At 42.1% G+C, this 15,200-nt stretch overlaps 1 protein-coding gene across 6 annotated transcripts in view; it reads left to right on the forward strand.

Annotated features, from left to right (window-relative positions):
- Nucleotides 1–15,200, forward strand: part of LOC146555046 (discs large homolog 1-like protein) — a 114,747-nt gene that overhangs the window by 30,705 nt on the left and 68,842 nt on the right. For 3 of the 6 annotated variants that reach the window (XM_085252529.1, XM_085252525.1, XM_085252526.1), the window contains 2 exons: nt 541–885; nt 5,360–5,482. The exons of 2 other annotated variants lie outside the window; for them this stretch is intronic. In XM_085252529.1, coding sequence (XP_085108655.1) covers nt 541–885; nt 5,360–5,482 — 468 coding nt within the window. The remainder of the gene's footprint in view (nt 1–540; nt 886–5,359; nt 5,483–15,200) is intronic. One more of the 6 variants, XM_085252528.1, reaches the window with a different exon arrangement.

Below are 15,200 nucleotides of genomic sequence, written 5' to 3' on the forward strand. Positions count from 1 at the left end.
AACTACTCACTGTCCTTATTCAGTTTTGCATCTTATTTTGCCAGCAAACTTCTGTTCTTTCCTCTATATGTGTGTGTGTATGTGTGTGTGTGTGTGTGCTCACGTTCACATGTGTATGATATGGAAAGCTCAGGAAACAATTACTCCCATGCTGAGTGTACACCTGGACTGGGCCATGTGCTTACACACACAAACTGTACTACAAAAACATCTCATTACACATGCATGTGTGCACGCACACTCGTGCTCTGCTGTGCTTTTTTATTCTGGTTGCGGATTTGCACTAATGCTTTCTTCTTTTCCAGCTTTACTGAAGCTTTTCTGCTTCTGAACTTGTCTTCAAACTTAATCTCTTTCTTCCTCTTTTTCCTTTTTTCTCCTCCTTTTATCCCATCTTACTATATTCCATCTTTCCAACCATTTCTGCCCTGTTGCTCCTGTGTCTCTGGGGGTCTTTTCCTTGCCCTTACTTGCTTTTCCTTCGAATTTCCCTCTGGTTTCCTCCCTCCTCGCATTTTTTCCCCTCCATTCTGACTGTAGAAGTATCGGTGTCAAGAAGAGGAAGGGGCATCACCAGGTGCCCCAAAACTCCACCATCACCCCTGCCAGCATCACCAAATGGGAGTAGCCAGAGAGCTGAGGGAAGGAAGTACCCTGGGGAGGGATGGAGGGACCCTGGGTAGGGAGGGAGGAACCTGGAGGAGAGATGAAGGGAGTGCTGGAACCATGGAGAGAGAAAGGGAACGGTCACTGGGGAGGGACGGCTCTCTCGGTCGCCACAATGACCTCCGGGGAGCGGAGCTGGTTCAGGTGGCGGAGCGTCAGCTATCTCAGATTCAACACGTTCATGGATATGTCACTCATACACACATCACGCCTGCTCAGGTAACTAACCCTGGCCGCCTGTCTCTGTGACTTTGACTCTACAACACAGACAAACATAGTGTCATACCTGAAGCTAGCACTGTATATATTCATGCATGAGTCAGTTGCTAATGCCTCACATGACAGCTCAGGATTTTGTCGTGTTTGCAGTATCTATAATGCTTTTCTGTATTTATACGGGCAAAATGATACATGAGCATGAATGCTGCTTTTTTCATAGTTTTTATGCGCTCTTGACTCTGTACCAAAGGGTCACTTCAGACACATGTTGAACCTGATGTTCAAACCAGTTTAAGAGAGACAGCCAATCAGGAGAAAGTTGACTTAAAGGTCATTAAAGAAGGGAGCTGAAAGAGCTTTTTTCAGACAGCAGATGAACTGAGGGGTTGCACCAAGGTTCAGTGTTGTATAAATCAAGACTATTGTCCCTGTCAATCATGCAAAGCTACTCTAGTAAAGTAGGCGGAAGTGAGCATCATGGGTCTCCCTTAATAATTTGGTATAATTCCTATTATTAGGTATATACACAGCAGTGTTTTGTTGGATTGTTTTTTGTTTTTTTCCATTAAGCAACATGTTAAAATTGATTCCAGATTTGCAGGGTGTGGTTCACATTCTGATCACTGTGTGTTGTTAGTTTTCGGCCACAAAACCATTTTGAGAAGGGCTATGCGGTTGTGGCTCACATTAGTAAAATAAACATATTCATCCCTCCAGCCCTGGTTGGTCTTTTCAGTATTTAACCAAGACCACAATATTTTCCAAATGCTTTGAGTTGCCGGAATATGAAAAAGATGTGTTATTCTTCAGCTATTAAAAGCAGATTTTGTTTTAAAAAAGCAGAAAACGTAGTAAACTGAAAGTCAAGATGGTGCACATGCGCTGTCAAAACAAAAGACACGCACCAGATAAGAAGTTGCAACGCGCGTCTGCGTACATAGGATTTTCTGGAGGAGGACACACATTTGTTTAGAGGTAAAGATGTCAAAGAAGCTCCTTTAAGCAATTACTTTGGTGTTCCTCCACCTCCAGAGAAATGTCAGAAGGAGTCCGGAACGCAAAAGAAGCACGTATTCTCAGAAAAGTGGTTGCAGGAGGTGAGCTGGCATTTGTTTGAAGCCAGCTGTCCCCCTCCAGAAAATCTTATGTACGCAAACGCGTGTTGCAACTTCTTATCTGGTGGGCATCTTTTGTTATGACAGCGCATGCACACCTGCGAACCACTTATGTGCACCCCTGTCTATAGGAATGTATTGTTGGAAAGCTTGAAGTTTTCAAACTAACCTAACCCAAATATTTACAGCAAAAAAACCTGTTTAATTAGCTGCCATCACATCCCTGATGTTCACTGATATTGTCTAAATTGATCTAATATTACAGTCCTATTGTTGATAGGGTGATAATCCGCAAAACATATTGAGATTTTATTCTGCAATGGGGTCTCATTACTCTACCTTCTATGTTTGGAGCTGATGACTTTCTGTGGTGCTGGTCAAGGTGACGCAGACAGCTAGAAAGGGGAACTTTTTCTATGACTTCAGAATTAGATGGGCCTCTTTCGAAAGTACTTAGAAGTCACGGATACTGCCCTAAATTTGCTTCCATGCACAGAGCCTTTCTTTGTACCAGGAGAATACTTTTGCAGAACTGTGCATGCAGGGGATTCAGTCGAATGCTTGTCCCATTTTTTAGTAATGAGGCCCATTACTATCTCTGTTCTGCACTCACTCTGCGTCTGTCTGCCTCCCCCCGCTTTGTCTTTCTTTCCTTTCTGACGCTCTATCGCTCTCACACACACTCCTAATCGCACCGCGTAGCCTGGTAATCTTTTTATTTTGGTTGATTGGACTGTATCTGTCCACATATTAGTGCTCGCGTCTCTGTACTCGCACAGCTCTGAGAGCACACTGTTGTGTATTCTCTAACACACACACACTCGTTGGTCACACTCTATGCATATCCATAATGTATATGCTTTTTCCTTCTGCTCTATATTGATGTTCTGTGTATTGTCAGCTTTACTGGTGTCTGGTAAATTATAATTATGGTCTTTTCATTAAATAGACAAAATTATATGCACACTGATAATGACAAATTACTTCCTATCACATTGTAGTAACGAATGTAGGGTTTTTTCACAAGGATAAGCAGATTTTAATATCACTTCTTCACTTTTCTTAATTCCTTTTTTTTAACTTGTCCCCATCACTGTCGTCTCCCGCACTAATGCATCCTTTTAAAACTCTGGCATGTGTGATTATCAGTTAATTTTAATATATCAAGTCTTTATTTTGTCAGTAGTGGTACTGTGTCTGTCTGTGAGTAAGTTGCGTCCGCTCTCAGTGCTGGCAGCCAAAGCTGAGGAGGATGTGTATTAGTGGGGTGTCACATCTAAGTCATTATATGCTGTAATCTGATTGTCTCTGCACTGACTCAGTTGTCAGTCAGCACAAGTTCAGTATTTGTCCGCTGGGAGATCTTTGGACCAAGCTGAAGCGCTTCATTTTGTCAGCATGATGAAGACACAGTTGTCATGGAGCTCCACCTTGTGGCTGCATGTTCCCTTCTTGTCGTTTTATATTTAAAACTTTTTTTCTGTTGTTGTTGAAATTACACCAATTCTTCTGTTGACAATAATGACAATCATCAATTACTGCATGCCCCTGCAGATTTAACCAAAGAATTTTGGGCTGCCGTTCTTGCTGGATGCCATCTGCACTTAAGCTCATTCCCCTGTGACCTTCTCTTATCACATTTATCTCCATTTACTTTATGGAGATGCATTCGAGGTCTTGATATCCTGGCCCTTACCACAGCATGGCATCATTATCTGCATTATCATCATTGCTTTCTGCAGAGCGGTCCGTTCCAGCAGCTCATCACCTGTCTGTCTGTATAAAATCTGTGATGGGGAACTATGTGTGTGCGTGTATTTGGATATTTGGTTTATTTTGGGAACTTCTGCTCTCCAAATGGTGTGTGTTCATGCATGCGTGTGTGTGTGTGTGTGTGTGTGTGTGTGTGTGTGTGCGTGACCACAGGTGCTGGATCTGGCTTCCTTGTGTATGACAGATGGAGCTGCCATCCTGTTCTCCCCATGTTCACCCCTCCACCCCCGTCCACCTTTTTTTCCCTTGTCTTCACACACACACACACACACACACACACACACACACACACACGCACACAGACATACTTTTCTGTGTTTATTATCTCTGATTTATTAATATAATATCTTCCTGTAAATATTCCAAGCTCACAATTTATCATACCTCTTTTTCACCATAATTTTAAATTAAATAAACTTAGCACAAAAAGTACGGAAATTTATACAAATAAATTTGATATGATATGATATGATTGGAAACTTTATTTCCCCTTAAATGAAGCCACATTTTTAAGGACAATGCATTTTTGGTTTGAGCAGTGTTGAGTGTGAGACTTGTCAGATCTTGTCTGTCAATGCCAAACAGTTTAATCTGTTCTGAGATTCTGGTGCCATGACTGGTGTACACCATCAAGCCTTTTTGCGCTGGTGTCGGTAACATGTGCACTAGAACCTGAACATCTGGAGGAATGTTATGTTCAGCGTTGTTACGTCCAGATTCTGACTACAGCAGTTGGATCATAGTGTCAAAGTGATGGTGTGGGGCAGAATCTTCCTCAATGAAAAAACGAGGCGTGTTCTCACTGGTAGCAATCGCAATGCAGAGATATCAAGAAGAGGCTCTGCAACCAGTGGCAGGTCCCATATCTCCACAGTCTGGGACCGAACTATGTCCTCCAAGATGGCAATGCTTGCCTCCACATTGTGGGATTTATCAGACTAACTGCAGAATTTGTGAATGGAGAGGATGGAGTGGCCTGTCTGCAGGTCAGACCTCAACCCCACTGAACACTTGTGGGATCAGCTTGGCTGTGCTGTTTGTGCCAGAGTGACCAGCACAGCCACACTGGTTGACTTGAATGCTGGTCAAGGAATGGGATGACATCCCACAGCGGGATATGACTGAGCTGATGACCATCATGAGGAGCAGGTGCCAGGCTGTTGTGTGTGTGGCAAGTTTTTCATTGGCACAACCCACAAATGCATTTTCTTTACAAATGTGGCTCCATTTCAGGGGAAATAAACAGGCTTTCAACAGCATAGGATTTTGTAGCCAATAAACATTGTTACAACAAAGAAATAATCCACCAAACACAAATTTCTATACTTTTTTTGCCAAGTTTACATTAATGATCATTGACTATGAATGAGATTCAGCTATTTTAATTTCCATTGAACACAGATGTGACCATTCGTACTTTCTGTTTTCTCCCTTTGCTTTGCACAACCATCATTAAGAAGGAAATATATTCTAGATAAAAGTATATGTCGGTCTTACACCTGTGCAATGATCAGAGCGCAGTGCACCTAAACATATTAGTTTGTATGCGTGTCGAACTTTGTTGAGCTCATGTCTGTACATTGTAGGTAGAATCACCTGAGGTTTCCTTTGATGACGAGGCGTGGCCTCACCCAGAGGGAGAGAGGCTGAATGAAGTCCCAGCCCCACCTTTCTCCTCTCTCTATTCTCAAAGTCACGCCTACTACCAGGTAATCCTGGCATGCGTTCGTAGCTTCATTTGTTTGTGTTTTTGGTCGTTTCTCATTTGTAAACTTCCGATTAAATGAGCATGCAGGTTTCTCTGCGTTTCTGTGAGACACATCTGCAGAATGTCTTCACTGTACTGGGTGAAATTCAAACATCGTGTTTTAACAGTGCACAGAAACTTTGTAAGGTGTTCCATGCAGCATTTAAACATTAACAAAATGTTAGTAAGTCAACGTTAATAGGATACTCTGTGCGATCCCTGTGTGCAATTACTGCTACAGTGCCAGAGGTCTAAGCAGCAGATGGCAGAAGGAATGAAAAGTGAGCATGTTTATATTTTTAGAAAAAGGGCCACAACTGGAGGGGAGGCAGTGTGGAGGGATTGGACCATTTTAATGTTATCTTTAAGAAACGACACGACTTCTAAAGTGTGTCTTTGATGGTAGCTATACCTTATAACATAATTAATTTTACAATGATATACTTACTTTGCTGGTGTTTAAAAATGCTACATGTAGTACCTTTAGTAGACAAATCTACTCAAACTTTCTGTGCTGCATTCATTTCTTGAAACCACAACCAAAACATTATGTTGTTTTGTTTCTGTGGACCATGTGAATACAGACCTTGTGTATTTTTAAAAAAATGTTTGAAATGTTTCTGTGATGGTGCCCACTTGTGTTTGCACACATGGTCTTGCATGGATGTGGCGCGAGCACATATAGTCTTCTGTGCAACTGCAGTGTCGATATGTAATCATGCTCTTTACGATAAATTGTAGGTTATAACCCATCTTATCTACCCCGTTTCATGTCACCCATGTTAAACTTGCTGTGTCTGTATCTTGTGTGCTCATTAGAATGCAGTTGGAGGAGCTCTGTCAAATCTCCAGTTTGAGCTCCTTTCAATGCATGTAGTTACAGTTTGTGAACTGCAGGGGGCAGAAGAGGCCTCCCAAAGTTCACAGCTGTTCAGGGTTATGCCTTCACAAATTAATATCTGACTGAATTCTATTCATCAAACTGTTTAATATGATTTGGCGACTGAATGTTGGGATAATGGAAATGCTTTTTATCAATACTGACAAAGCTGCTCAGCAGTTTGTCGCTGAATAGAGGGTAAGAGCAGTCGTATAATTGACTTTGCTTTAAAAAGTCTCTGGCAAACCGTATATCTATTGCAGAGACTGAAAGCAGTGGAACATAAAAAGCGTTTTGCTCTCTGTGTTGAACACACAGACTGTAAGACATACATGGTGTACTCAGAAGCTTCAGTGGCTCCTAGTCATTAAGCTAATGCAGATAATTAGGCAGGAAGTAAAGACAGAGAGGGCCAGTGATGGGAAAAAACGGGATGAAGGGAGAATTATGGGCAGACAGACACAGAGCACAGATTTGTTGCTGGATGTTAATCAGCCTGTCAGTCAGCCAATTCATTCCTCTCCAAACAAACTCTTTTTCCTTTACAGTAATAGTAATTAACATTGAGTAAGACGTCCGCTCACTGTAACATTTCAGGGATGTTTGCTTCACTGTGCCGGTCCGGCCGTTTAACGCACAGCCTTTGTCTACCTTCAGGGAGAGACCTGCCGCTCAAACTTAATCCCGTTTCTAAGTGCTTAATAGGACAACATCACAGAAGTAGCTTGCCCTTTCTGCTAGATTCTCAAAAAGTTAGTTATTTAAACATTTGGAGCTTACAGATTTGATCCTCCCTATACTGCCACCCTCTTGTGCTCTGCTTAATTAACACTGATGTACTTTGCTCAGTGTTGGTACGCAGCCATGTAGCGGAGTGCAATTGCATCAGCCCACAAGGTAATTTAATTTTCTAAACTGCAGTGTTTTTCTAAACGAGTATGAAAAATAGTGAGCCGGGCCACCTAGCTAGTCATATCTGACTTAAAATAGCTGTTCAATGCTTGCTGGTCACAAGGAAATGAGAGATCATCAAGTCCTTAAAAGCATTAAAGTGGAACTGTGCAGTATTAAGATTCTCGTAATTTTGTTAGTACTGAATGATAGCTAGAGCTGGCAGTCATCGACTTAATATAGGTAGGACACAAGGGCAACTGGCATGTCTAAAGGGCAACATGTGCACCCTGTACAGAACGGCCCTGTGAGACTTCACATGAGTTAACAGCAGTTGTGAAAAATGCTTTTCTTTGTCTGCCTTTTGATGCTAAGCAGATATTGCTCTTTTAAAAAATGCCCACGTGCTTTGTCACAATAAAAACAACACTGTAAACAATAACCGTCAAGTTTTGGGCCAAACAAAGAGCTGAATGATGCTAAAAGGTTCTGAAGAGCTGAAGAGGGAAATCTGATGAATTGACTTGTCACTATGACCATAACCTTGAGCTGATAGTTATTTGAATCATCGTCATTGTCATATTGATTGTTGTTGCTTTAAATCACAAACTTAGACCGTGCTGCGTAGCAAAAAAAAAGCCAATCCTGACCTCAGTCAGAAAAGCCTAAATATCCGTCTTGGCCTATTGGGACTCTCTTTTTGCTTGGGTTTGTGCTTGTCTATGCTACAGTGTTTTATGTCCATTTTTTTATATACCCAGCATTTACAAGGAAAGCTTGACATAGCTCTGCAAAATTCTCCTTACCAGAATCGAAGAGGAATCTAATGGAAGAGCTGGTGAGGAGCCAAAATGCTTAGGAACCACTGCACTATAGATCTGTATGGCGCCTGCTTTACAGTCCTTCTGACTGCATCATGGTCCCTTTACGGCTGTAGACAATGTAAGATAATACATATTAGAGTTTGACAGAGAGCTATCTACAAGCTGGCTATTGCAATGTGAGAACAAACAGTGCAGAACTGCATTTCAGGTGTTGGTCTGTGTCCATGTTCCAAATGTATATTCATTCTTTAGAGAACATGACAGCACTTCTATGGGTCCTGTTACTAGTTCAGAAAGTCTAGAAAATTCTGGGTTACTGTGCTTACAGGGTCATCCTGTCTAGAGTCTGTGGAGCTGGGACATAAAATAGGTTCTAGGTCATTCAGCCAGATCAGTAGGAGAAAATAATTTGTTAAAAAAAAACAAAAACAGTAAACACAGCATTTGTACACGAGGCTATCTATCACCAGCCTGGCCTACCTGTAGAGGACAGAATGGCAAATTTGGCTCTCTCAGCAGGCGAACATTAAACATGCATGATGTGTGCTTTTATTTAATTGGTTCTGAAATATTAATAGAGTTGGCATTCACTTGCTGACATTTGACTGGAGAGAGAGAGGGAAAAAGTGAAAGAGAGAGAGACACACGCACATTAAGGGTTGTGATAGGGACTGTGTGCTACAGAAATAATGCTGTGTCAGCTGACGTGTGTGTGTGTTTTGTACTTTGTGTTGTAGTGGCTAGTTGCAGACAGTATGAGAAGGTGACCAGGGGAGTCTAATAATATGCCTCCAGCGTTAATTCATGCCAGTTATGAGGATAATATGCTTTAACTGAGTGTTTGCACTGCAGGCGGCATGACTGATTTGGCGCTCCACACCCTCTGATAGTGGGTAATGCAAGCGGCTGAGGTTCCATCAGTGCAGTGTTCTGCAGATATAGTTGTTTTACGTTTGTGTTGTGTGTGAAGTGTTAAATTTCTGCTATCAGTTTTTCTTTGTAATGTTCTTAGACAATTAAAAACTTTTTCATAAATAGAATATTTCCTTAAAAAGGTTAGAGGTCTTTATTTTTCTCAACTGCAAAATGTGACAGGCGTATATTTTAAACTGGCTTTTATTCATGACTTCCTCTAAGACGTGCAATTAATCATATTTGGCAATTTTCCACAACAGAAAGTTGATTTTTGATTTCTGCATGATGCTGTTAACACAAATGCAACACTTACTGTTTCTAAATAAAACCCTTCAGTGTTTCAGTGGAAGAAAACACTTAATTTGGTCTCAGTGACATATGCAACACAGGCCCAATAGGAAAGAAAGAATGAAACTCAAAATGAATGAGCAGGAATGAGTCAAATTCAACAAAGAGCATATAAGTACGCATATAGAGAATTTATTAATTTAAAGCAGTATAAAACTACAAGCATCCACCTTATATTGGAAGCACCAGAGGTTTATCTGCTTTAATATTGTGGACTATAACTGGGCCTGCCTTTTACTTCTTTGTGATATATCTGTATCAGAGCCCTCTTCATTTGACTACCATTTCTTTTTTAAAAATGGAAAATAAAGTTAAGTTAGCATAGTGCTACTTTGACTTAGCAATGTTAGACAAAGGCACAACAATAAAGCACAAGAGTCTGATACAGAACGATTTTGTGAGAATGCACTAGCGCCACAAACTTCACATCAACATGTTAACATGCTCACAGTGATGATCCCAAAATGCTGAATTAGCAACTATTATGTTTGCTTTTTTATTCTGGGGATTTAGCGTGCTGATATGAGCAAATTAGCAATAAGTGCAAAGTATCCTTTTGGCATCTCCAGTTCATGTACACCAGGGGTCTCAAACTCAGAGAAGCGGCGGCCCGCTGCTAGCACTGTCATTTCATTGGATGGAATCATGGTAAAGACACCTCTGGTTAACATGTCGGGTTCTGTGTCGTAGCCGGTAGCTAACTAGCTTTACTGTCTAGGTCAACTTTGCTAGCAAGAGAAAGACAGAGGCGTTAAAAGGCTGCTCCAATGGAACTTTATTGTTTAGGAGGCAGCAAACACGGTGTGCAGTCAAGTCTTAACAGTGTACTTATAACTGGGCTCGTCAGGCACTCTACACTGGCTGCACTGGTTATTATTATATTTTACATGCTTTGATCTCTCGTCGGTAGAAAAATTTTCGACTCTCCTGTTTCTCCCTCCCTCACGCTTGAATGTAGCCTCCTGGCCTGAAAAGTTAAAGAGTGTTTAGCGTGTGGCTACCATGTTACTGACAAGAGGCGAATATTGGGCTATATGGGTGAAAGTGAAGTGTTTGTAAAAAGTCAAGACTCAAGGCTTCAAAATAATAGTGCCTTTAGTTTACTGTTTCCATCTTTTATATACAGTTTATATTATGTACTGAGCCCAATCTGGGATCTCTGGTTTTAAATTTATTTATTTATTTTTTGCTGTTTGGTTGATTTTAGGCACCAAAGCTGTTTGGCAATGTTTATGTAAAGACTGGGATTTGGGTTAAAAGAGAGAACCTACCTACTGAAATGTTAACTGCTCAAAAAAATAAATAAATAAATAAAAATACTTTGCAGTATTCACAGAAGTCCCATGCAATTTAGGGCAATTCAAGTCAGATTTAGAGCGATCCTCTATATTTCACACTTGGTCTAGGATCCATCTTAGACTCTGAAGAAGCCTAACAAATCTCTGAGATATCTGTTCAGATCTTAGGAAACAACACATTAGTCAGCCAGCACCAGGTGTATTTCAGGAGTCTCAAAGCTGTTACTATAGTTACTGTTCCCTAGGAAACACAGGAAAAGGCTGTGACAGGGGTCCCGCTCCACCTGTGGCTAATCCTCTAGGAGGCTAATCTTGCTGTGTAGGCTAACTGTATACACCAGAGATAGAAGTCCACATCACTTAGGATGAGTCGGCTTTGTTGTAAGAGGGTCAGTCTAACCTGTGTACGCCCATCTTTTGTTTGACCTTTGACCCAGATGTGCCAGCCAATTTTAATGCATGCTAAAGTCTCTAGACTTCCATGCCATGCTTCAGGGATGCTGTGAGGACACTTGTTAGCCTGCTTGTCTTGCCTCTCTCCTGTCTTCTCTTTTCTTTTATCTCAGTTGGTGCCCAGCAACAGCCTGTTGTTTTCCATTCTGGAGTCATGCTCTATGTGTGTGTGTGTGTGTGTGTGTGTGTGTGTGTGTGCGTGCACGTGCATTAAAGAGTGAGTGCGAGTGTGTGGGAGAGCTGGGTGCTGCAGTGTCTGGAAACAGCCTCAGGAGAAGATCTGTCTCTTTCTCACACATTAAAAAAGAACCAACATCACCTCGAGCATGCATGTACTTCAGCGCACACACTCGCACTGGGAGCATACCTGTTATTACTGTGCCTTAGTGTCTCTCGGTTTCCAAGATTGTCTCCCCCCCATCCCCCCACCCACTCTCACACACACACACAAAAGCACACAGACACCTCAGCACACCTACACACACAAACACACAAACATTTATCTCGTTATCTGTCTAGCCAGTGCCAGCGCTCACCGTATTCTTCGGTGGCATTCAGCTTTCTTTCCACCGTGTCTCCTCCTCACACTGCAACAGGCATCTTTGCATATGTGTGTACATATATGTGTGAGGGTGTGTGTGTATTTGGAGTATGTGTTATGTGTGAATGTACTGAGGGGGGTTCTGTTATTTCATTGGCTGGCTGGAATGTAGGGGCGTGGCTTGCACCAGTAATGATATCTAACAGTGGGAGAGAGAGAGGGAGAAAGAGAGCGAGAGAGAGAGAGAGAGAAGGGGCATCGGGTTGCAGCTCCAATAAAAGACTGGAAAAGACAATTTGCTGAAAGATAAGCGTGCGAGAGAGAGAGAGAGAGAGAGAGAGAGGAAGAAACAGACAGGGTGGGTGGGGGTTAGGTAGGAAAAGAAAAGGAGACTGAATAATGTACTGAGTGAGAGAGACGAGAAGAGAGAGAGAGACGGAGAAACAACTGAGATGTAAGAGAGAGGGGAGGAGAAAGAGAAGAGTTGCAGAATGATTCCAACCATCCACCTACTTCAGATGCTCTTCTTCTCGCCTGCATCCTTCCACCTCCCTCCTTTCATCCGTTCAGCCACCCATCACTCCCTCCCCTGCTCCTTCCATATTTAATGGGAGCACACACAGTGACAGCAGGGAGATTGACTGGTCATCTCCTTGGACTCAGAGAGAAGGCGGGAGGGAGGGAGAAAGAGGTGGTGGGGTGGAGGAAAGACAGAGGGAAAGAGTGAACTCCCTTAAATAATCAATCTTCATATCCTTGTGTGCCTGGCCCATACACCCCCTCACTTTGTCTTGTCTCTGAGGAGAGGCAAGAACGCAGCTGAGGAGAGGAATTTTGGATTTCCAGAGATGTGGATGTTGGACCTTTCTCCTGGCTAGAGAGAAGATGGGATGATGGACCAGTTGATGGAGAACAAAAAAAGACGGGCAGATGGATTAATGGGTGGACAGACACACAAAGAGCCTGAGAGACAGACTCACGCTTCAACTCTAAGTGGACCCTGTCTACCTGTCCTGCACTTTCTACCTCCTCCTCATCTCTCCTTCCACCAGCTGCTCTGTTAATCCTGAGCTAAAGAAGATAAAAGGGACATTATTAAGAGAAAACTTCAGAAGAGGAGATAAAAATATCCACAAAGGCAGCATCATTTTCAGAAAGTGTTGCAAGAAAAGGGAAGCTGGACTGTATATTTAGACAGGGACACTGTGAAAGCGATGAGTGACAGATGAGAGAGACTGGAGATGAAGCAGCAGAGAAGCGTTACCACCTGAACTCAATCTTGTCTGTCAAAGGGAAGATCAGACAGCAGAGACGATGAACTATATTTTTGGAAACAACACCCTGTACCCTCGCAGTTCGAGGGTAGGCGGGGCATCCGGGGGTCAAGGGGCGGGCCTAGGTATCAAACAGAAGCTGGGGCCCAAGCGGGGCTCCTCGGAGGAGCTGGCACCTCCCCACACCTCCTCCCCCTCCACCTCCTCTCCCGCCTCCTCCTCCCCCTCCACGTCCTCCTCACGCTGGCAGCAGCTCCTTATGTTCTTCTCCAGGAGGAATGCCTTCACTGACTGTATCACTGCAAGCCAGGTAACACACACACCTCAACCTGTGTGTGTATGCCCGCTTGTGTGTGTGTTTGTGTGTGTTGTGCTTTAGGGATGGTGGGAAGCATGAAACCTTACCTGAGTTTTTGTTGAGTGTGTGTGTGTGTGTGTGTGTGTGTGTGTGTGTGTGTGTGTGTGCCATTATTTAGCTAACATTCTCCAGTTTCAGTTTCTTAGCCAAAAAACAGGGAGGCAGTGAGGGGCAGCTTTAAACTGAAGCTGAAGCAGCACTCTGTTTATGGTAGAGATTTTGATAATGTTGTCATGGAAATGAGCCCTGGCATAGTGTACGAGACCCGGAGAGCCGGTGTGTTGCCATGGCAAAGCCATCATTTAGCTGAGCAGTCTCCTCACTGCAAGTCTACAGTGAAATGAAAATCTTAGCACTGAAGGTGTGTGACTGACCTGATGAGAGGCATCACTGTCACCCCATGTGTAATGGTTCATTTAGGACGTTATTATAAAACCATAGGAAGTCTATCCGTGTTTGTGAATTATATACAAGTGAAAGATAGATGATGTTTTTTAAACTGCCTTTATAGCACTTTATTTAGGGGCTGGTGTTGAGCTGGTGCATTGAATGTAAGCAAAAGTAGACAAGTTGAGCATCATCAGCTTTAGGGGACAATTAACATTTTTTAAGGATTCTTTACAGTTGTCAGATTTCTTGGGACAGAGACTTCAGGGACATTTCTTGACATATCTTCACAAATTCATATCAGATGTAAATAAGAATACTTGTGAGACTCTGTCCAGATTTTCTCAAGAAAATATCATAAACCGATCCTGATTAGCTGTCCTATCTGATTCTGAGGTCACATAAACTGAGGAGAGAACTTTCAGTCTTTGCAGAGATATGTAGTCTCAAACTGCTCTTGTTTGTATATTTACTTGTATAATTCCCCTGGGTTCATACTTGATCTTTCTGGTTTTAAACGACCTCTGAATACTTAAGTAAGTAGAATATTTTGTGTTTTTTATGTTATCAGTGCAGTGTTAAGATAAACTAAATAGCAACATATAAATAATGCATCAGTTGGTTCGTAATGACCGGATTAATCTATAATTCTTATAGCTGTCTTCTGGAGCATATATATCCTCTGTCCATCCATCCATCCTCTTCCACTTATCCAATTCAGGGTCATGGGGGGAGGGGCAGGCTGAAGCCTATCTGAGTTGACATGAGGAGCGAAAGGCAGATTGCATCCTGGATAGAGCAACATCATTAATTTAATCAAATTTTACAATTGTTTTACACATTTTTGTACCAAACAGTGTGAACGCAGTTATTGTGGAGAGTGTGCCGGACTGGACTGTACCTTCAAATTTGTACCTAACTATAGTATGATGAGACTGCCATTAACCCAGCTATAAACCCTGCTTTATGTCCAGTTAGCTGTCTAGTGCTTCACCACTTTATTGAGTTTCCACATGCTGACCCTATGCTCATGTAGTGTGGAAAAATGGAACAAATGTGAACATGCATGATGTACATTAGGATCTTCCAGATGTTGAAATAATTTGCAGCAGCTGACTTTGGTAATTTTCTATTTAGATTGTTCTCGTCTTTTTTAAGCACCACCTTTTGAAACCCTTTGTTTCCACAGTGTTATGCAATCTATTTTTATCATTACATTATGCAAAAATATAAAGAGACATTTAGGCCATTCTCTACTTTGCATGAATGTTTTGGATGTTGCTTGTTATTGATATCAGATTTTTAAATGGAGGAAGCTGTGCCTTCCACTCAGCATCTCTTGCAGATATTAGACTAGTTTTCTGAGGGGTAAAATAGCTTGAAACATCAGAACATTAGGAAAGTGCTGCAGATGTGATGATGTGATTGGCCATTAGTGAGTCCTTCTACTGATATGGTATAATCAGCACATAAAAAGCATCAGTGACATAAAATAAAACATGCATAAATAA

Source organism: Mchenga conophoros, linkage group LG17 (genome assembly GCF_057382185.1).
Source record: "Mchenga conophoros isolate Kocher_MC1m ecotype Shallow Benthic linkage group LG17, M_conophoros_male_GT1.1, whole genome shotgun sequence".
Lineage (NCBI taxonomy): Eukaryota > Metazoa > Chordata > Actinopteri > Cichliformes > Cichlidae > Mchenga > Mchenga conophoros.